We start from the raw sequence: 23,867 nt of genomic DNA on the forward strand, positions 1-23,867 counted from the left end.
AGAAGAAAAAACAGTATCAGCTTCAAGAATCGGCAGCACATATCTGGTATCAGCTAGACTCGTATCAATTTAATCGGTATCTTCATCAGCCTTAAAAATGCTGCATCGGTTGATCTCTGTTGTGGAATAGAGATCGACCGATGCAGAAGAGCTGAAGTTGTTCTAGCTGCACGGGCCGGGCCAACACTACAATAAACCTTTATAGTGTAAGAATGAGACGTCACTCACGTCCATCTGCATGAGGGCAGACAGGACACTACATTTAACAATAATAATAATAATTGAACTTTATTGATCTCACAATGGAGAAATTCACTTCTGCATCTTAACCCATCCCCCTTGGGGAGCAGTGGGCTGCCACTGTGCGGCTCCTGGGGAGCAATCAGGGGTTAAGGGTCTTGCTCAGGGACCCAGAATGGCAGCTTGTGGGAGTTGAACTCAGAACCTCTGGGACCGAAGCTCTGTGCTCTAACCACTAGGCCACCACTCCCGCCCTGTGTGTATACAGTGTATGCACACCGACAAAATGATTTCCTTATGTGAAATAATGTTTCATGTTTGTGCATCAGCACTGACGTAACACACCTACAAAATTATTATATAATATAGTTGTATCGGTTCTGAAGGCCAAAGGTATAAAGTTAAGAGCCATGTAGGAGGCTGACAGTGAGAGCAAGAAGTCGTTTATTATTGTTCACACACAATTTTTTAGAAATTGTTTATCTGGGATTTTTTAATTAAAAATAAAACTGACCATAAATTAGTATATAAAACAGTCCCTTTTTCTGGCCTTTGCTTTTCTAATCAGAGGAAATTGTGTCTGCCAGCTGTAGTACACACATTTACCATGAAACTGCTTTGTATTCATATTGGTATAAAAAGTGAAATAATGTTTCATGTTTGTGGATCAACACTGATTTTGGATGGCCTATTAAACCGTGTAGCTCTTTTATGCTTTTTAAAGCAACATCAAAGGCGTTAGTCATAGGTAGTGGTAAGATTTATCCTTAACGTGTTACAAACCACCTGTGAGCTCATTATAACGATGCAACTAGAAATTAGGCTCCTCCTGCTTCCAGACAGCATCTCCACCAGCTGTGAATCAATCCCGTTTAGCCGTGGTAATCTGCTTGGACTCACCCCCTTTGTAATGGCCACGCTCACATTATCTCACATCTCCTCCGTCCCGGTCAGAACACCGTCTGAGTTCACCTGATTGGCGGAGCGACTCCCAACCTGGTCAATTGCGATGTCAAATGGAGCTGAACCCGTTGCCAGATGGGGTCCTGTGCTGTTGCATGGTGAACTGTTGAACCCAATCAGCACGTGAGCCTGTGAAGTGTGAACAAATGGAGGGGGGGGGGGGGTCACAGTGAAACGTGCCAGCTGATACATAATGTGGGTCACTCAGGGGGGGAAATTGAGCTTTAATACACCTGTGAGGTGATTACTGGGGCACGGGCTGATGGGGAAATGTGAGCGCTCGTCTGCTGCATGATCGCCCAAGGCTCTCGTGTAACCATAGTATGCTTGATGGACAAGTTCAAACTCCTCGCCTTGGATTACAAAGAGCACAACATGAGGTGGTGAAGGGAGAAAAATGGAGAGCTTGACGTTCATGTCTCCCCTAATGCTCTCAAACCGAATCAGTGGGACAGGTTTCAAGGAGACACAGCCGGATTTAAGCAAAATCCAGTGCCCGTATTCACAAAGAATCCTCAGACTAAAAGGAGCTCTAAGGCTACGTTTACACTGCAGCCTGAAGTGACCCAATTCCGATTTTTTTTTTTTGCCCACATGTGACCTGGATCTGTTCTTTTCATGACAGTCTGAACAACACAGATCGTATTTTTTCAAATGCGACCCAGGCCACTTGGTTATGTGATCCTAATTCCGATACGTATCTGATCTTTTCAAATGCAACCTGTGTCTGTACGGCTGGGTCGCTTTCATCCGACCTGTACATCACCGATACTCGACAAAGATTACTAAACTGCGTCCTGCTATGCAGAAGCTGGAAGAAAAGTGACACCCATGGTGGACAACAACGAGGAGAGCAGTCAATGGATAGAAAGCTCCGGTTAGAAAAGAAATTAACAGTGTTATAATCCATGTTTACTTCCGCAAACACTGAGCAAGCTTGCTGTGTGACATTATCACGTGCTCAACTGCGCATGCAGGACACTTAAGTTGTATGAATTCAGTTCACACAGGAGATCACATACAAGTCGCATATATCTGGAAATGTGAACGACCACGCAAAAAAATCAGATTTCACAAAAGAAATCGGAATTAAGCTTTAAGGCCTGCAGTGTGAACGTAGCCTCAGAGACGTCATTTTAGGAAATTCTTTGAATTTCCCAAATTCTAGCTTGGAAAGATAAGTTATTCACAAAGCATCCTAGGCCTTCACGGAGCTCCTAAAGTGACAAAATGTCGGGAGTGCTAAGGAGGAGCCAAAGAGTGTCTGAAGCAGGAAGACGGTGGAAACAGAGAGAGCTGATTGTCTGATCCACCACCTAAACAGTGGAGGAAAGCACATTTCAGTTCAATTCAATTTTTTATTTATACACATAAACTGTTTAGGGCATGGGTGTAATGGACGTGGGGTACGCACGTTTTTTCTCTCTTTTTTCTGCAACATTTAATCCCTTATTGACATGCGCTTTTAAATGCACTCTGAGTGTACGACGCTCCGGTACATCACCGACAGGAGACACGATGTGTCACAATCATGTTCAATAAACCAGCCAGAGCCAGCAAAAGGCCAAAGACGCTGCCTTTTTTCCTAAACCAACCGTGTTGAGTGATTGTATGCAGATGTTCAATTCAATTCAATTTTATTTATATAGCGCCAAATCATGAAACATGTCAGCTGCTGTGACATTTCAGCAGACTGGACCAGCCCTCCGCATCGGTTTTTCAGTTTCATTTTCTCTGTGATTCCGGTTTCAGCCGTCTGTGGGTTGATCATTTTCTTCAAATGATGCGGCACGCTTCTGTTCCCATTCCATATCAGTACAGCTATCCAGCATAACTTTTTTTTCCAATTCAGTTCAATTCAGTTTTATTTATATAGCGCCAATTCATGAAGTATGTAATCTCGAGGCACTTTACAAAGTCAAGTTCAATCATATTATACAGATTGGGTCAGATTATACAGATTGGTCAAAAATTTCCTATATAAGGAAACCAGTTGATTGCTTCAAAGTCCCGACAAGCAGCATTCACTCCTGGGGAAGCGTAGAGCCACAGGGAGAGGTTTCTGCATTGTACATGGCTTTGCTGCAATCCCTCATACTGAGCAAGCATGAAGCAACAGTGGGAAGAAAAACTCCCCATTAACGGGAAGGAAAACCTCCGGCAGAACCGGGCTCAGTATGAACGGTCATCTGCCTCGACCGACTGGGGTTAGAGAAGACAGAGCAGAGACACAACAAGAGAGACAAACAAGCACAGAAGCACACATTGATCTAGTAATCTGTTCTACATTAGATGGAAGTAGCGGGTGAGCCGTCTTCTCTGGATGATGTCACAGTTAACAGAACGCCAGACCAGGTGTACCTACTATGAAGAAAAAGAGAGAGAACAGGAAGTCAAAGCAGAAATGACAACACATAATGCATAATTGAAGAACAGTAGAACTCTATGGAGTGAGAAAAATAGACCCTGATGTCCTCCAGTAGCCTAAGCCTGTAGCAGCATAACTATAGAGATAGCTCAGGGTAACATGAGCCACTCTAGTTATAAGCTTTGTCAAAAAGGAAAGTTTTAAGATTAGTCTTAAAAGTAGACAGGGTGTCTGCCTCATGTTAGCTGAATACTGACTGGTTACATGCCAATAAATCATGTTAGGCTACTTAACAATAAGGGTTCTTCTTCCCACATGGTGGTTCTCTCTTAAATGACCTCAGAACCGGTTTCCAGATAGCAGGCTGAGATGTAACAGGTTTTTTTTTTAAGCTTTCCACAGAACATATCCATTCTTCACTCGCGTGGTTTTTCGGAGGCCCTTCTGTTGTCTGGTAAGCGCATTGTCCTGCCACTTTGGTGTCCGAGCCCTTGGACTGTTGTCATGATTTTAACGTCTATGTGGCCTCCTCAGTTTGCTGACTTTTACTCACTGCTTTGACTACCGGATGCTCCAGCAAAGATTAACGCTGGTGTTTTGTTTTGTCAGCTGAGTGTAGCCATTTTGATGACAATTTAAAGCTATGAAGTATTGGAATTACATTTTAAAGGCAATAATGGAGCAAAATTTGCGTTTGTTTACCAATATTTTGTCCTCTGACCTGCATCTGGATACACTTCACTTAACTATGAGGCATCATTGGGTGCTAAGATTAGTAATTTCCACCTAGAGTCAGATAACTCCGGACATTAAGACATTTTTTCCAATTGTAAAGATGTGCTACACAGTCCTGGAGTTACTAAATGCCATTTCAACATCTAAATAAAATTATTCAAATCTGAAATAAAATTAAGCTATAAGTTAATAGCTGACAGAACCTGGGCATTAGCTTTTAATACATTAAAGCTTCCTTGAGCCGTAGAACCATTGTTTATTCTAAATAACACTCGGCACCAGTTCAGGCATCCGCTCTTTCAGAGAAGTATGCCGCTGTGCACAGAAGTCCTCGATTAAAATGCCTCTGTGATCCTTTTTAAAAAGAAACATTCAGGGTAAAGTGGCATTTCCTTTTTAGAATGAAAGCGTGGAATTGGGAGTGACGGATGTATTCTTCTAATGTACATATTCTTTCAGCAGCGTTGTGAGGATGGAAAGGCCTTCTGTGAATGTGTTGTCACTAAGGGCGCTCAGGGATTTTATAGGAACATCTCGTCAGCACAGCCATTGAGGACTGCGGCAGCTATTACCAAGCGTGCCAAGGTTAGGTGCTTAAGCCGCTGGCTCGCCGTACACTGCTGCCAACCTTGTGTTGTTATTGCAGAGAGGTTGAAGTTCAGCGAGACAAGGGATTAACTGAACTTCCACACAGAAGTATTACTCTATTATTGGGCTGTCTTTGTCTACCAAGGTTATGAGAGGAGTGTGCTCTGTGGGAACGGCAGCGTTTGTGTTCACAACCACAGACTTTTAAATAAGGGGCCTTTAGAATCTCAATTTATACTGTAGTTGTTCCACTTTTCAACTCTGTCTCTATCTCAACTTTCTCTTCTCTCCCTTTTACTTCCTGGCATGTCCAGTGTCAATCTTTGTGAAATAACTCCCTGTAATTTCCAACAGAGGAACACTTTTCTACGCCGCAGAGCATCCGCTGTTTGACAGCTAACAGGGTAGATGTTGTCTTTCAGCGCCCTTAAACCATTGATTTGTCAGATGTTCTGGTGATATTTCACTTCAGTATGTGTCTCTGTAAATACTTGGTGTTGATCTGTTCAGAAAAAAAAATGTCTGTGGCTAGAGTGACCTGGCTGCACCGATATTTAGTTCATATGAAAAGAAAAACCTACAGGAGCCTGACAGATGACACACAACGATAATTTTTTTTCTGGATTATTGTTTTTTCTGAGATATTAACTTGAATTTTGTAAATTCTTTGGCCAATCCGGTGCTTTTGGGAATTATTTATTTAAAAACTTAATCAGATGCTCTAGTTACAGATGTTTCTTTGATGCATTTCTATTACTTGAACATTGTGCTGACCGGCTAAATGGTCTTCCCAAAGGCCGCTTACAGAAGCATTGTCCAGAAATGGTTCACAATAGTTTTGGAAGGAAGGAAGCTTCAGTTGATCAACTGGCCTCTAAATTTCTCACGATTTTATCCATTAAAAAATTTAGAAGATGTGCTGAAAACTAAATCAGATCCACTGAGATGCTAGCTCTGTCTTTTCCCTCGTCCTGGCTGCAAACCCCCGATGACTGCAGGCAGGTCTTAGCTTCATAGTGGGGTTTGCAGCCAGAACAAGGCAGCAGGAGCTGTCTGTCAGACTGAAGTGGAAAGGGAATCACGGTTCCTCCAGGTCACCAGTAACAGAGAAAAATGACGAGCGAACCAGCGCATGAACGCCATGGATTATTATCAAGAGTTATCAAGTAGTTGGTTGGAAATGAGGCAGAGTTGACTGGATTTGCTATTTCTGCTTAATACTTGCTCCAGATGCAGCAAGCACAAATTTTGTTAGAAGTAAAAGATCTCTGTCACAGCATACCTTTTCAGCAAAAAGGGCCAACTGCTGGTCCCTTTTCATTCCCAGGGAAAAACGGAGCTCCCTCCATTGCTTCACAACTGCCCCGTTATTTACTCCGGTCTTGCTTCTTTGCCGATCAGAGTCCAATTTTGCCCTTTTCACTCGAGATTTTTATTTATATTTTTACTCTTGTGTGGAGTATGTAATGGGATCTTAGAGAGCTTGTTGCTGGTCTTTTTTGGTCCATCTTCCAAAACAGCCGGTCTTCTCTAATGCCTGAGTGACCGTGGAGACTCTCAACAAACTAACCTTTGAACAACGGTTCGAACCGTTTGAACGAGAACGCGTTTGCCCAGAGGATTCGGCCCAAATCTCTCTCTCAAACTCACCGATAGAGGCAACTGCTATAAATAGATAATTACTCATTTCACACGTCAGGCAACTGTAAGGGCATCTATGGAAAATAAAATAAATTACATTTAATTTCAAACCTTGCACAAATTGTGCAATATACCCTTAAGGCCATATGTTGTAAATAGTCAACTCCATTAAGTTGCCCTGGTCCAGTGGCTGCAAAACAGACGGAAAATCATTAATATTAGGGTTTTATGCTGATAAACTATGTGGTTCTCTCCAAACATGGTTCTGTACATTATGGCTAAACATATTTACTTTGGTTTTATCTGTCTGATGGATATTTTTCCAGAAGGCTTTCCTTCAGAAGAAACGTTCCAAACCTATTTCGTGCTGCGGTATTTTAACAAACAATAGGCTTTCTCCATGATACTTTCCATGTAAATCATAATTATTCTGCCTTCTTTGATCTGTATATTTAGCATTTAACATCCCAGCTGAGGAGTGGAGAGCCGTTTTTCATAACCACACCTACTCTTACAAAACTTTTTCACATTATTGTTAGCTACAAAGACATTCAAAACTTTCTGACAAAGCAGATTTTGTATTCACATCAATTTAGACCTTGTTTCTAACCAATTTACACACACTGATTTAAAAAAAAACTCAGCAGCAGAGAGAAATGAAATCATTTTTTATGTTGGTTTGTTTTGAGTTCCATCCCTGCCTCCTCCTTTCCAATCATTTACCCTCTGTTTGCTGTGGACACATCTTTTAATCCTTCAGCATTTAATACAAACGGTACCAATCTCACATCCCATATGCTATGAATGTCTGCTACATTTTTTTTTTAATTGTTGGCTGTTTTGTAACCATAAAGAAAGGTGAGCCTAACAGATTTGATCATTCTTACCCTCATTTAAAGCTTATATCAAGTCTTTGCACTGCTAAATGTCTCGTATTAGCCACGCAACCACTTGTGTCATTTTTTTGTCATCAAAAAACATTACATGTCTGAGATGTCTTTTAAATTAAATAAATGTTTACTGAAAATGTTATCTTTAAATGAAATTGCCCACCTCCTTCTCAGCTGTATACCGATTTTTGGGAAGATTGACGTGTTTCATCATTTTTTATCCTCCTGTAAAACTGTCATGTTTTCTGTCTGGTGTTTTTTGGCTGGGATGTCTAGTCGCCTCCTCACGTCGGGACTAATCATGATGCCTTCCCTTTTAGCTCAGACTAATGTATGTCCTGTTTGTGCATGGAGTTGAACTTTTGTGTTAATTAATGCTGCATGGACTGTCTGTTGTTGTTTTTCTATATAATGTATGTTATTTTTAATAGTACTGTGATCACTGGGTTCTGCCAACCGATATGACTATGTATATTTCTGTGTGTGTGTGTGTGTGTTCGTGTGTGTGTGTGTGTGTGTGTGTGTGTGCATGGATGCACAGGCGCATCCACCCAAGATTCAGACGCCATGGAGCCGGAGAAGCAGGTCGATGGCACGGTGAAAATGGCTGGCGTGATTGCAGGGATCCTCATGTTCATCATCATCCTCCTTGGAGTCATCCTCACCTTCAAGCGCAGGTATTCACTGACACCAAACAACCTATTTGGAGAAGCAGCTAAAGGTCCCCTGCGCATAGGAAGTTGGATGGTTGAAAGGAGAAAAGGGTAAAAATTGTGGTGGATATTAATCGTTATCAAGAAAGGAAGCACACTACTCAATCAATTAAGAGAAAGATGCATCTTTGTCTTTGCAATTCTATTCAAAGGCAAGGAGCGTTTGTATGTTTCTGTCCCAACTCAGTCAGGAAACACTACACTTTTATTACATTTCGGGTTAACATAGGAAGTGGGAGTAGCCTTCATCGCACACACTGGTACGATCCAGTTCTTATCTAACACAACTCCTCTCTGAGTCCTTGGCTAAAGAAAACTCAATAATTCACTCTGTAACCATGTGAGCTTCTTTCACACGGGAAATTATGCTGTTGCATCTGGACATGATATGATCACAGTTACATACATAGATTAAATTTTCCACAACACAATGAATATATGACTTAGCCCAAGTCGAGTCCTGAGCCCATGGAGACCACAGAAGTAGGAGGTTTGGTTTCAGTTTTAAGGTGCCTTCACACAGAAAGCAGACCATACTGTCAGGATGGGTTAGACTTTGCTGAATCTTAGGTCTTCTCAGGGAAGAATTTCAGTTGGCTCTCCTTTACAAGTATCATAGGGGAAGCAGCCCCTGTCGCAAGTAAACCAAAAAATCAACAAAAAACTAATGTAGAGTAGTTAGTTTATTCTTTTGGTTCCAGTGTATCCATTTGTTGATTCACATGCCTAAGTTTAGGATATTTTAAAGCGGGTGTTTCAACAATGCTCTCTTGCACACCATGGAAACAAACTCATCATGTTGGTAGCGCCACGCTAACATGGCAAGATCTTCCAGTGGAAAATTGTGTCCTAATGCGGTCTGGCAGGGTTGTGCAGAGTTGCACAAGAATATGTTTGAAAGGGGTGTGCAAAAAAAAAAAAAAAAGAAAAAAAAAAGAAAGGGGTGTGCAAGAGCCACAGCTTCCTATGCGAAAGGGCCTAAAGCTGCTCTGTGTAAGATGCTATGTTCACCAATAACAAGATAGTTGGTAGCTTCTTTGGGTGAATTTGTTTCCTTACAAATTAAGCTTTGTTTTGGCAAGAAGGGTGATCAAAGGTCCTGTTGAATAGTCTTTTGTTGTTGTTGTTTTTTTTTTTTTTTTCAAGGCTTTCTAATAGAGTTAAATGAACCAGAGGTGTCTATGAATATTAATGAGATTATGAAAAAAATTGGCTCGTTATTTACTAAAGATACAACAATTTAAGGCTGCAACTCTTCTTAACACCATTTTTTAAACGTCAGCAACTATGGACAAAAAAACAAAAAAACAACAACAATTATTTGCATGTTAATCTCTTTCAGATTATTCAACAGGACCTTTTAAAAGAAACTCAGCCAAAACTTTCATCATGTTCAAATTCTTTGATGTATAATACGCTGTACGCAATACATACTACCAACAATCTTGATGCCTTCCATGCCATTAATTAATGATGGAAAAGTGTGACTATGTAAAAGTAGAAGTTTATTGTTGCTCGACAAAAAAAAATGTTTTTAGAGTTAGGGACAGATATTATAAGTGTCCTCATGAGTACCACTTATTGCATAAGGATGTAAAAAATGGTAAAAAGTAAATATATTGTAAATTGTAATTTTTTTCTTCAAGCAAAACAAAACAAAAATTAAAGCTGGAAATGCTTTCATTATAATCTACAGCCAAAATTAGTAAAAATGACGGTGTCCATTTTTTATATATATAAAATTAATGTAATCTGTTTAGACTTAGCGGACTTAAAAAAGCTCTCTGTGCCTTTATGAACATGCACACTGGCTTGCCTCCATCACCTCCTTCCCTTCACATCCTCCTTCTACTGCTTCATGAGTCTCCTCATCCTCCTCTGCCTCATCCTGCTTTCAGTTTGTTTTTTACTTGGTGCCATTTCTACATGATATTTGATATTATTGTCATAGTTTTTGGTCATTTTCTCACTTCACTGAAACATTTTACGCTAAACATTTCACAACTCACTAAACTTCTACAGTTTGTTCTGCCTGAACACAAAAAAGAAAAAAAAAAACGGCAAACAATCTCAGACAGAATTAACGCAGTCATGCAAGAGTTTATTTTCAAACTTTTTTATAGATGCGTGGAACTGAAGATCACTTGATTTTCATCAACTTGTAGACACAGTTACATTTCATTTAAATTAGAGTTGTCACAATACTAAAATGTCAAACCATGAATTTGATTTTCCTTTCCTCTATCCATCAGACTGGTATAGTGTTTATTGGTCTTCCACACAAACCCACAGTAAAGCAATGATGAATGCCGTAATATTGCAGAAAATTGTGGTGCCTTATGGTTTCATACTAACTATGCTACACACAATAACAAAAGAAAATATCAAAAGTTTGCGAAACGAAAGGTTTTAAAAATAGCTGATATTCACCTACTAATTTAGAACAATTACACACAAATACACAATTATATTCTCCATTTAACCTTACCCTTTCAGTGAAGAATTTACATAGTATTATTTTTGTCTCTAAGCAAAAAAGATGTTACAGCCATCTCTTAGCATGAACACATTGGCTACTACCAGTCAAAATTGGTGGATAAACTTTTTTCTTAGCTGCCATTTGGCAACTTAAAGCTGTCTTTACGGATTATTTTCAAGGATGGAGGTCTGGAGACTGACTGGTCTACTCCTTCACCATAGTGTGTGTCTTACCCACCTCTTTGTTAGAACCGTCCTATTGTGTTCTTGTGAAGGAAAGATGGTTGCTGTCCATGATTTCTTAGTATATGGCTCCATCCATCGGCCCCTCAGTGTTCTGAAGTCCCCTGTACCCCTAGAAACACAACCCCAAAGCATCATGACTTCACCTGTTTGCTAGACTGTTAAGATGCTTTTCCTCGGCTCACAGTTAACATTTCTGTTCTTGCAAACATTGTGGGTTGAGATTTCTGAATCATCTACTCCAGTCCTCTAACGTCAACGTCCATCATGTTTAGACATGTTCCTGCTTCAACACACCTGAATGAAATTATTGGTTCATTACAAGGCCTCTGCACACTTAAGGACTTCAGTTGATCTCTTCTGATCTAATACTGACCTGTCAGATTTTAGCCAGTACTTGTAACATCTCTTGCAATGGGCTACTTTAGTCTTTAGTGCAGGGGTCACCAACATGGTGCCCACATGTGGGGCCCACGAGCCTGTCCTAAAAAAAAAAAAAAGCACAATCCACCAGTGAGCTGCATCTAGAACTTTATTTTATTCCGTTACTCTTCTTGTTTAATCACACTTCCATTTATATAGATCTAAAAATGACAATATCTATACCAAAGCATGAAAATGTGTTTATTTTACATACAGTTAATGTGAACTCTGACTCTTCTAGTTCCAAGGTCAGTACTGGTAGCCCTTCGTATGACACAACACCAACAAAGTAGGTCTCAGTTTCAAAAGGTTGGTGACCCCTGTGGCACAGTCTGCTATTAGTGGTACTTTTTGTTCCTATTGTCTCAGCTAACTTAAAAAAAAAATCCTCATGTATTGTTGTGGGCTGATCCTTCATTCTTCTAATGACAATCCCCGCCCCAAAAGGCGACATCCTGCATGGATGATTTATGTTCATTTTAGATCTCATCTAGTTCTGAAAAATTATACAAGGAGTCTTCTCCTTACCAAGCTTCTTGCTCATATATAGCCTTATCCCTCATGGATTTTCCCAGCTTGCTGGTTGTTGCAAGAAGCTGCTCATCTACAGCAGGGTTCAAAGTTAACTGACCACATCCCGAGATCAGCTGGAGCGTTCTGCACATTATCAATCTGGGTCTGCTCCCAATAAATCCGTTCAGGGAAAGGAAAGAACATGTCCCAGCTGATTGGGTGAATGGACATCTAGTCCCGCCTACCGAAGGCTGGCTTCAGCCAATCACGGTATCAAATGAAACTGCCTTGAGAAACCAGAAGAAGTTAAGCTGGTCAAGGCACGCTTATTTGGATAGTGACACTGGTGAAAATCGTAGATGTTTATTTTGGATCACTGTGGACTCGGCACCTCTTGCTTTCGTCACAGCTGTATGTCTCGCCTTAAAGCAAAACACTGCAACATGATTGGGCGACAAGTTTTGGGTCGGTCTCAAACTTTTGAGGCGGGAGCGGGAGAAAGATGGATTCTTGGATGCTTGTGAACGCACAAATACAGCGAAAATTCAGCTTGCAGGCAAGGTTAACGAGCACTTACCAAAGCATCCAAAAAGTCATTCAAAACCATGAGCAAAGGTAGCACAGGATGTGCATTTTGGGTTATCTCATTTGTCAGTGAGTGGATGTATGTAGTGGAGGTAAAGACTAGCAAATAACCTGGCAGGACAAATGGGAGCAAAGCCAAAGGTTTGGCACATTTAATATGCCCAAAAACAGCAGAAGTCTCATTTCTAGGCTGAACACACTATTACATAATAAAAAGACCGGACAAGGGGTCAGTTGGCAACGTTCATCAGAGGCAAACCCTGGCTAATGGAGAACATCCCAAACAATCAGAGGATAAATTGCTACCAGGGTCAGAAGCAAAGGGAATATGTCCAGAGCGGGGTAAATGTAGAGACTGCAGAAAGGGAAGATGTATGAAATATTAAAATTGATCAGCTCTGCTCGACCCTGGGTTCAAGTGGATATGATAATAAAAGCTAACCAGGCTAACAGGGCATGGTGTGCATAAAAAAGGCCAATTAGAAGGCAAACACCACTGCATATGATATGTGGCTGAAAGCAGCATGGAAACATCAGAAAAGACATAAAAGGATGCAGTTGACATGCCGTTCAGGTGATTTGATTACAGACTAATGCATCCTAGGAGGTTGGTATGGGGGTAAAACGACTTTTTAAAAAACTTTCAAAGTGTAGCTCCAACCTTATGTAAGGATAAAATGAGATTAAACAAAAAGTTTGTAAGATTATATAGAAACAGAGGAGATAAATGAAGACACGGATGGATTCCGACAGAAAAACGGTTACAATGGCAGGAACCGTTTTCTCAGGTCATTTATATTGCAAACCTGTTCACTTTGGCCACTTGTCTCTGCTGGATAGACAAGGTTCTTCTTTAAAAGGAAAGTGCTTTGCACACATTTTAGTCCCTATAAATTATTCTGTGACACAACTTTTCAGGAAGAGAGCATGTCCAATTGTTCGATTGTTCTTTTAAAAGATTGTTACATGTGTTTCAGACGGGCATTTGAACAAAGCCGGGGGGGATGTTGCAGATAATGTAATGTAAAATTACACATCGGTGGACACAGCTGAAGCCTTAATGGGGATCTGGTGTTTCTACAGCCTGAGGGCTCAAACTACCGCTACCACGCAATACACTTTCATTGAAATGTTGAAAGCAGAAGCGATGAATAATTAATGTTCCTGATAGTCCCTAAACAAGGGCGGATTCCGGCGTAAAATGCCTGAACAGTGGACCTCAGCTGAGAAACCGAGAAAAGGTGACAGATCTGGAACTGCAAATAAATGGTAAAACGGTGTTCTGTAAACTTTTTCACCCCGACCTCCTTTCATCAAAGCCGTTTAAGATTCTGACTCATCTCTAGTCTATTGGGGGATTTATTTATTCTATTTATCTCATGGTTCTGCGCAGCTTAAATACCCCTGTCACCTCGTATAGGAAAATCAACTTTGATCGATTTACAACTTACACATATAAGTTGCACAAAGACATCAAAAAGGGAGCATGCACACACGAGGACAGGTAAACAAGGGAATTAGCAGCACAAATGTTACCTCTGGCTATGCATTGCCTTTGACTGGTTCAGGGTACAGAAATAGAATTGCCTGCAAAAATCTGACTATAAGGTGCACAAAAACCCTTTTTAAGAAGGTTTACATAATTTATAGAGACAGATATGTTATGTTCACATACAGCACCGTGGAAGTATTCATTCCTTCTGAATGTTTTCTCATTTTTGTCATGTCACAACCACAAAGTTCCATGTATTTCATTTAGATTTAATGTGATGAACAAATTCAAAGTAGTGCATACGTTTAAAGCAGAACGAACTATACAGGGTTTTTCATGAATAAGAATCTAGTGGCATGAATATTTATTCAGCACCATGGGAGAGGTAATTATACTTAAGATAAGTTTTGATTTGATCGTTTTCCACAACTCTGAGTTTTAAGAAAAAAAAGTTATATTTTAAACCACACTGCTATAAAATGTTATTGGTAAATTGGTCTCATACATTTTATAATGAATTAAACAATCGCATTAACAATCTGATGTGACTGGTCCCACCTTTCCCATTGAAATAATCAATTATTAGACGTTTAAAAGTCCCAGAAGTTTATATTTTATCTATATTTATCTATATTTAAGCACTGTAACCTATCCATCAGAGATAATGGCGTGTCACTCAAGCACTATAAAAAAATCTTCCAAAGCTACTGTTTGATTCAAAGTATATATTTTTATTAATCGATCTAATCTACAGTGATAGTTTTTACTGATGAGAAATATTACAAAGTCTGACAAAAAAAAAACAACAATAAAAGAACTACAAAAACATGTTAACTTCAACAGATCAGAAATTAAAAGTGTTTTGGTCAGAATAATATAAAACACATGGCTATAATGATTCATATTCATATAAACAGTCCCACCCGGGTGGAAGAAGGCTTCAGTTTTTTCTCTCTCCAAGGGTCACATGCTGGCAGAGTGCCTCTTTATCAAATTACCATCTATCCAGGCCCAGGAAATGTTTTTATGTTTTTGTGTTGGCCTCGGGGATTGTTTGACAGAGGACCAGCCCCGGTGTTGTCACAGGTGTTTGTGGCGGCAGTCCATGCTTGTTGACTCAGTTATGACTAATAAGAGAGAATGTTTTGGCAAAATCTACCCAAAAATCTACAGTTCCTTTCTCCAGTATCCCAGGGATGAAACAGGTGGGACTAAAGAGCACAAGTTAGGTTTCTCTGAACCATCCTGTGGGAACCATTGATCAGACGGTCACAATTGTCAGCTTAAAACAAGTCTTTCTTTCAAACGTTCTTGTTTTAAACCGGATATGCAGCATTAGGAGCTTGAGTTCTAAAGCCACCTGATTCAACATTGTAAAAGGGGGGGAGGGTCTCACTTCCAATTCAAGTAAAAATTCGATGACGTCATCGAACCTCATACAAAAGCAAGGTCTAGCGTAGAGATTTTCAGCAAATAAACACTATGGGAGGTGATTTATCTCTAAACCTACCATTATGCAAAGCATCACCATATATAGTTGTGCAATAAAAGCTTTAATTCATCAAGAAAGTATAGATTTCACATTTCTAAATTTCATGGCCACTGATCTGCGTCTAGAATTGTCTCTCATTCCATTGCAAACACGGTAGAAACTGCATGAGTTGAAAGGGGAATAATGTTCTAACTTGGTTGTCTGCCCAACTAAGTTGTCTGCCCATGGTACTGAGAATTGTATGCGTTCGAGTTTGCAACATAGTTGTCTTTGAATGTCTTCAATATTGATTTTCAACGTCTCCCTAAAATTTTGAATTGAATATATTTAAATGTAGACCATACTAGCACATGTATAGAGCCATTGATCCAAATCAGGGTTCTCCAACTCCAATCTTCATCTCCACATAACATGATATCCTTTGTATGATGACCAGCCAAGAAGATCATTAAGCTCTAAGGAATATAAGTTTCCCCTGCCCCACACACCTCAATCATATGGCTAAACTGTATCACTAGCAAATGGTCAGGCTCCAATCATTTTTCAAATATTCAACACCAATATTTTAACCCAAAATAAATCACCAACAAAGCAAAAAAGCAGAAAAAGAATTTTGTTGCTTTTTAAGGTTCTCAAATGTGGATAACAGTCAGGTTAATATAGCCCCTGGTAATATACAGCTGGTGAGATTGTAGCTAAAGTGTCACATTATTGCCTTTGTAATTGGTAGTGGGTGCAATTAGTTTAGTCTTTTACAATCATCTCATCGTTTCCAATACAGCAAAACACAAAATTTAACATTAAGAAATACCTAAAGACCAATTCTGAGTTGCAGAATATTTGAATGAGCAGCATGCCTTAATTTGCAGACATACATGGATACATGGCTGCATTTATCTTTTTGTGAATTCAAGCTGATCCATTCTAGCTTCCATATCATATAATCCTGTCTTCTCGCTCTAATCTCATAACCAAAATACGTTTCTGTCATTGACATTATCCCCTACTGAGACCATTATAGACAATATTTAGTTGATTCTCTTAATTAATGAACAGCCAGTAAAGCGTTTGTACCGGACAGTCAGAAAAGCTAGTGACAAAATCTGAAAACATGGAACTCCGGTTATTGAAAATAGTGCTCCTAGTCTAGTAATCAGTTTTTCAGAAGTTGTTTGTTCTGTTAACAATGAATTATGAATAGAGATGGAAACATAAGATGTGACCTCAACTGGCTATATGTTGAAAGTCAAAGAGAAAGAGGGGGAATGAGATTTCTCCCTGATGACCCAGCTTAATGTTCACTCTTTCTCTTCACAAGACATCTCAGGGATTGAACAGAGTTTACCCTGCAGCAGCTTTTTCCTGTAGGTGTTCACATGGACCCGTTTCATAAATTGTTCATGAAGCTCCATATATCCACCTGTAATAGTACAAGTTTGAAACCTGTCACCCAGATAAATCCCCTAATCTTTATCGTATGACAAGGTTTTTGCCAAAGTCCTGTTAAATGTCCTTATTGTGATGTATACAGAGACAGAAACTCTGCTCTGTGTGTGGAAGGTCTGATCTTTTCATGCCAGCAATACCACATAAAAATCTAATTACATTTATTATCGTTTTCAACGTTGAGCCATGTATATTTCTACTGCTTTATGCAACTGCTCCACATCCATGTAATTTTTACCATGGGAAAATGAAAAAGAGTTCAAACAAAATGAATATAGGTTTTCCAGTGTTTAGATCACTGCCAGTATGCATTTGAACCTCAAAGCAATCACGTGCACGAGCTCCTCCTGAGAACAAAATCCTGGAGAAGCTCTGCAGGAAGATGACAATTAGAGTGGAAAACACTCTAATTTAATTTTTTATTTAATTTTTAATGTTTTGGAGATTCTCGTTGTCAAGAGAAACTGAAGAAAAATGTGAGGGAATGAAAGTAATGAAAACATGCAAATGAAACAGATGTTTTTTTCGCAACAACCTCACTGACTCAAGTCTCCCTCCCTTTTATGTTTCTCTCTATCTTCCTGTTTCCTGTCTTTGGCTCCACCCTTCCTGTTCCGTCCTGTACCTGCCTTGCCCTTGCTCCAATAGAGAGATTCACACATGGAGAACTCTGAGCGTGGGGTATTGTATGTTTACTGTTAGACATAATCACTTCCACTCTGTTGGTCACTGCGACTCTCACCGGCGCTTTGCTGACATTTACCATTTTCCAAATTCATGTCACGTCACTTAGGATTTCTTTCCCTTGTTTTTGCTAAGTAAGGTTGTTGAAAGCAGTCATGAGTAGTCAGTGTTTTTATCTGCGACTGATAACAATGCAAAAGGTATTTCAGCTGTAACGAAAGCAGGGCTTTTAAAAGTAAAAACCTGCCAAACAATTCAAAGCTTTCCCAGCAGTTCAAAGTGGACCCTATATTGAATATTCATGTTGCACAATATGGTTTGTTTTTACTGTATATATATTTTTTTACTATTACATAAACTGATGTTTTCCATGCTGCTATACCACCTGCATCTACTTATACTCTGTTTGAAATGTCCACTCACTCATCACATAGTGCCTACTATCTATACAGGACTTTGTAGTGGACAAGGATAGACACGTTTTTTTATATGAAACATTAAGTTTAAGTTTCTCATAACTAAGCAACAAGTATACTCAGTTATTAGAATAAATCTTAAAACAATGTTGGTGTTACCCTAACTAAACTAATTCCAACCTTGAGTAACTATGCTAGCTATTAACATTTAACAAAAAAATAACTAAAAAATGTAATCAAATCTACTCAGTATGGTCTACCACGCATTTACGTTTGGAGTTCAGAAATTAGCACAAGTTTTAAATATTACTTTTATGCTTTAATTTGCAAACTATTTTTATATGATTCCTGTTTTCAAATAAAACATATATTTAAAACACAGTTACATTACACACATTTCTAATTTTCTTAAAGCTTGCAGGTCAGGCTGACTAAACAGAAATGTTTGCGCTTGAGCATTTTTCACTGTCTGATTATTGGATTATTAAAATGTATAGCCTAATGTTTGCTAACCATTGGTGCTAAAATGTTACCACCATAGTATTCTTAACACAGAATTAATGTTAATACCATAAATAAAAAGTGCAAGTTTTAATTTTAACAACGTATGCTTAATGCTAAAATGGTTTTGGCATACTAACATTAAAGTTCTAAAGACAAGAATTCTGACGTCTTCGCATGAGAATAATATTTAATCTAAATTAATTGGATTAGCTTGCTAAAATCGTTTAAAAATACCTAACTTCAACAACTCAAAAATAATCTAAATAATTAGCTATGAATGCGAACGTTTACATTATCAGACCAAATTGACTCATTCTTCACTGCCTTAAGGTCTTGTTTTAACGTATGCTGTTGTGCAACCTCTGTAGACTAGATTATACAAAGGAATGGATAGTTTAAAAAATTATTGTTGGAACTTTGTAACCCCGCTGCAGAATGACTTTAGGTTCAGTATATTCCTACTCCTTATTTCACCCTGGAGAAAAACACAAATGCGTTGCTTTCTTAATCCCAACCTTTTACTGTCTATTCCTGGCATTAGACATCAGCTGTAGACCATAACTAATTTATGGCTGCATGCACATGTAGAAATGTGGCTGTCTGAGATAACGCTGACAAACTGCCTCATGCAAAAATGTCAAGTGTAAAAGCAGCTAATTCACAGTTTGCTTGAACTGCTGGAAAGGTGACAGTTGTTTCTGATCGTGAACATTTGCGCATTTCGCCCAATAGCAATTGACCTGACTTCTCAATGATTGCACCTCCAACTGTCGAGAGCAGCTAATATAATACTGATAGGTTCTCCCTTAAAAGTTAAAAAGGAAACACGACCGAACAGTTTCCTAAAATACAATAGTTTGGGACAAAATATGTAGAGAAACTGATATTCTTGTTAATGGCTGCTAAGGTTTAGCTTAGGGGGAGCAGACGTGCTGTTTACCTCCTGCGACTTTTGGCTTTAATGTTGTGCTGACACAGTTCACATTCAAGTATTAATTGCCGTGGTTACAAATCCCCACTCTGTTGAAACGAGTCAGCGAATGTGCTGTCCTAAGCAACGCTTAAAGACGAGAGTGTGAAACATGAAACACCTAATATATTAGTCTGATTGACACGTGTGTAATTTCCTCCTGGCTGTTGGAGGACTGGGGAACCACAAGGAGTTTAAGCTCTACTCAGCGCCATTACACGGCCAGATCTGTGTCACTTCACAGTCTAAAATGCGAGCTTCTCCGTTCCTCTGAGAGCTTTAATACATGCAGTTATGTAAGTCCTCAGTTATGCACTTGTCTTCCATCCTCTTTGGCTATACTTATCGCTAGCACACATTCTTTGTTTCCATTCATTGCTGAAAAGTGCATCTTTTGGAATAAGTGCTGGAATGCATTAGCTGAATATTTAGCTATAAATTTGCTGTCCAATGGCTTCGTCTGACATTTGGCTTTCATCATAAAGAAGAGACCTTTGCTAGCTCATAAGTAATGCTTTTGGTTAAATTTCCCCTTCATATTTGTAAAAAAAATTTTCATTTCTGCACTCATTCAAATTCTGCAGACTTTCTTTTTTACTTTGTTAAAATGTACATCAGGTATCGATCCTCTTTAAAGCCTTTATTACATCAAATATAGAGCTTTTGATGGAAAGATTTGGTTATAGGTGCAATACTTTGGACTCATTTGCTTTGCTCTCTTGCCAAAATTCTGCCATCATTCTGCAGTAATGTTTGCACATGTATTCATCTACCATCACAAATTTTATGACAGAAAATTAGGAAGAGAAAAGAGACGTTCTGCACACCATGGTGCTGGCTATTGTTGGAGGAGGTTGGCGTAATTGAATTGTAGATCAGAGTAAACAGTTATGTAGGAACTGAGACAGTGAAGCCTGCCAGCCGCCTCCAGTAGTAGAAAAAAAAGGTTAAATAATTAGTGAAAGTTTGTAGGTTAGAAATTGTGTTTGGCTCTAACAAATAAAACATAGGTGGATGATTAAGCGGGGGGATATGTGTTAATATCTTTCCAAATGAAAGTGGCGCTTCATAAATATCTCCACCCACACTGTTCTGGGCTCTGAGACAATCCACTCTGAGGAAGCAGCTACCGCTGTGGATTTGTCTTTCTTTAATATAATCCTACTTTACATTTAGATTTACATACACCTCCTTACTTCAGCTTCAGTGCGAGACATTTTGTTTCACCTTTAAACATTACAGACAGAAATATGGACATCAGAAAAAAGGGGGGGGGGGGTGTAACCATGGTCTGGTAGCTAGTCTAAGAACTTTTCCATTTTTGTGTCTAAATTGAGCACTTTCTTGATTTTATTCTGTTCCTCTTTACAACTTTTCTGCAGTTTATTGAATTTTAGACACATTTTAACCAGTTTGATATCTTGCCTGGGCCAGTCTAACACTTTCGAGGTTTTTCTAGAACGTGTGGGATCATATTCTAGTATATGACTCAGTTTAGACTACGCTGCAGTTGTCAGACGGCTTCACATTAGACTCTAAACTACCTGCAGAACCCAACAGGAAAACATGGTGAATAAACATATATGGCTAAATAAACTCACTGACTGAACAGAGGACAGGCTGGCAGGAACATGATAATAAACAAAAACAAGAATCAACTACTTAAATCATAATAAACAGAAAACCAGCTAATGACGGGGAACTACATCTACAGATAATAAACCATATTAAAATTTTGAAAAGACAAACAGAACTGAATGATCCCCAGGAACCCCAAAAAGACCTCAGGATCATAACAAAAATATTTTTTGCTTTTAGAAACATTAAGGTTAGAATCTAAAACAAATGTCAAAAATGGTAAATGCTCGTACTTGTATAGCGCTTTACCTAGTCAGGCGACCCCAAAGCGCTTCACACTATAATCAGTCATCCACACATTCACACCCTGACGGTGGTGAGCTATGTTAGTAGCCACAGCTGCCCTGGGCAGGCTGACAGAGGTGAGGCTGCCATACATCGGCGCCTCTAGGCCTCTGACCACCGACAGCAGGCAATTCGAGTGAAGCATCTTGCCCAAGGACACAACAACTGAGACGGTCGAAGCGGGGGATCGAGCTAGCAACCCGGCAATTGCAGGAGGAACTCCCAAACGAAAACAGAATCACTGACAAAACACATTAAGCTATAGTTGGTAATGCTGATCAGAAACGCCTTCATTATACTGAGTAAAATGGTCCTTTCATCCTGAACTTGGTCAATACATTATTACGCAGAACAAGGAGCTTAAAAAAAATCGATCGCTGTGGAAGCTGCTGGCTTATAAAAACTCTAACCAATCCCTTCTCTTTGCAACGAAGGGCAGAGATTGGTTAGAGTTTTGGTTCTGCCGCCTCTGTCCCTCAAGTTCTTCCTATCTATTGGTTGCCCCACATGCCAATCATCGTGATGCGCTCACGTAATGCCAGTGTGCATGCTCGTTCCTTCTTGGTTTCCTCTTGCTGCCTTGGCATGCGCACTTCTGGTGTTTATGTATCCGGCTAGCTTAGCGGTTAGCTTTGGTGTTAGCTGTTCATTGTAGCCAGACCAGAGTGGATTTCGCAGAATTTTTTTAAGTGATCCCCCTGAGGAGCGGAACAGCAGGTAAGAAGGTCTTGCGTATGCGCAGTTATTCAAAAAGGGACTTGCTTCTCTACCTTTAAGGCGTCTCTACCTTTAAACACTGCAGCTTTTATGATAACGAGTCAAAGCTTAATTCAACCAGGATATCTGAAAAATCACAGTTTTTTTATCTGCTCTCTTGGTTTTGTCACACATCCTTCTAGTCGACAGCCTGAAAAACAAACCCACATCATCACTCCTCCCCCACCAAGCTTGAGAGCTAGTATGAGGTGTTTTGGTTAGTGGGCTGTTTGTTTTTCCCCCAGCACAGCAATGTGGAAAAAAAGCTAATGTGAGCTTAGCTTTTAGCAGGAATGTGCCAGTAGAAGTCAGAAGTAATGCTGTTCTGCTGCAACATCTGGCAGTCATCTGAAAACTCACGGAAAATCAAAAAAGTGCGGTGATTGGAAGTGTGCATCGGTGTACGACTGACATATGGCACACAGTGCCTCTCAGTCAAGATGACTCACTGGCAAAGATGCTCAGTCTCAGTGCAAGTCTTGAGTGCTTTTATACTGAATTTGTTTTTTTTTTCCTGGATAAATTGGCCGCATTACCACTGATGCACACGAACACTGCTGAGCTGGGCTTGACCCCCATTCTAGATGTGACACATGGCTGAATAATGTACTCTCCAGCTTGCTGAGATAAAGGCTTGATCATGCACTTATAGCACTGTTGAAATAGCTGACGGCTGAGCATTTAAACTCCCACAAAGTCTACATTGTTCTATACAGTCCACCTTTCAATATGAGTTATTGCTCAATGAAAATTTGGTATGAATTACACATTTTAGCTAAAAATGATGAATACAAAAACCTTTTGGAAGGTGTGGGTCTTGAGCATTAGGTTTGCATCCTGTCTTATCCCAATGCTATTTGATTTGTACATCTACATTTATTCCAATATCCAGCGTGTTTGCTTTAAATAGTGTCTTTGATCCAAAAATGCTTGCTGGGAAGCTCTAACAGTTGTGGTTGAAAGTCACAGCTGTGACAGTTTTGCTTTGCAAACTTGACAGCCTATACTGCATTATTCATCACAGATGACTTTAATAACACCAAACATCGGTTTTTGCAGTTTATGTCTAAAAAAATGTCAGTGTAGTCGTATTATAAGCACAGGTGAACCTTTGGAAAGGTTCTGCTAAAATCAGCATCAGTTTAGAGTGATCAGCCTACCAGACTGATTGGCACAGCTTTGAGCCAAAGTGTGTGTGTGTGTTTTTTTTAGCAATGGTTATTTGTGCAGCCATCATCGCTCTGCATCTGGAATGTCCTCCATGTGAGTTTTTCGGAACATGAAAAATTTGCTTCAGTTGCAGTAAATTTGCAGAGTCCACCAAGCTCTAAAATAATTTCCATTTCAATAATTTGCCCATAGAAGAGATGGTGAGCGCTCATAAGCCCAATTTGGTGCCGACAGTGAAGCCAGCTGATACAATCCATGTGTAGATTTACTTCTTAGCATAGAGACTGGGTTTTTGTCTAAGACTAGAGCCAAGAATCCAGATAGGATCACAAACCGTTCCAAGAGGTACGTCTTCCAACAACCCAGGAACAATTTGCTCATCTGTGCATTTGCCAGCATAATGGAGCATCATGTCACAAGCCTAGTGCGATAACAAAACTGGCTCAAATGTGAGTCTGATGCAATTTTGGACTCGTGATTAGGAAACTTCCCGAATCCTCACGCCACTGAGATCTTGTGGTCAGCTGTTAAAGAGAAGGGAAAGCAGAAACCAATACACTGGAATCAACTTAAAGCACTAATGTGGCAAGAATGGGTCACCATCAGTCCGGATTTGGTCCAGAGGTTTATTCCC

General features: G+C 39.6%; 1 protein-coding gene across 1 annotated transcript in view; it reads left to right on the forward strand.

The window, feature by feature from the left end:
• ptprt (protein tyrosine phosphatase receptor type T) overlaps positions 1–23,867 on the forward strand; it is a gene marked incomplete in the record, with an annotated part of 394,538 nt that overhangs the window by 247,274 nt on the left and 123,397 nt on the right. The window contains 2 exon segments of the mRNA XM_036124734.1: positions 7,967–8,102; positions 17,459–17,491. Coding sequence (XP_035980627.1) covers positions 7,967–8,102; positions 17,459–17,491 — 169 coding nt within the window.

Source organism: Fundulus heteroclitus, chromosome 20 (genome assembly GCF_011125445.2).
Source record: "Fundulus heteroclitus isolate FHET01 chromosome 20, MU-UCD_Fhet_4.1, whole genome shotgun sequence".
Classification (NCBI taxonomy): domain Eukaryota; kingdom Metazoa; phylum Chordata; class Actinopteri; order Cyprinodontiformes; family Fundulidae; genus Fundulus; species Fundulus heteroclitus.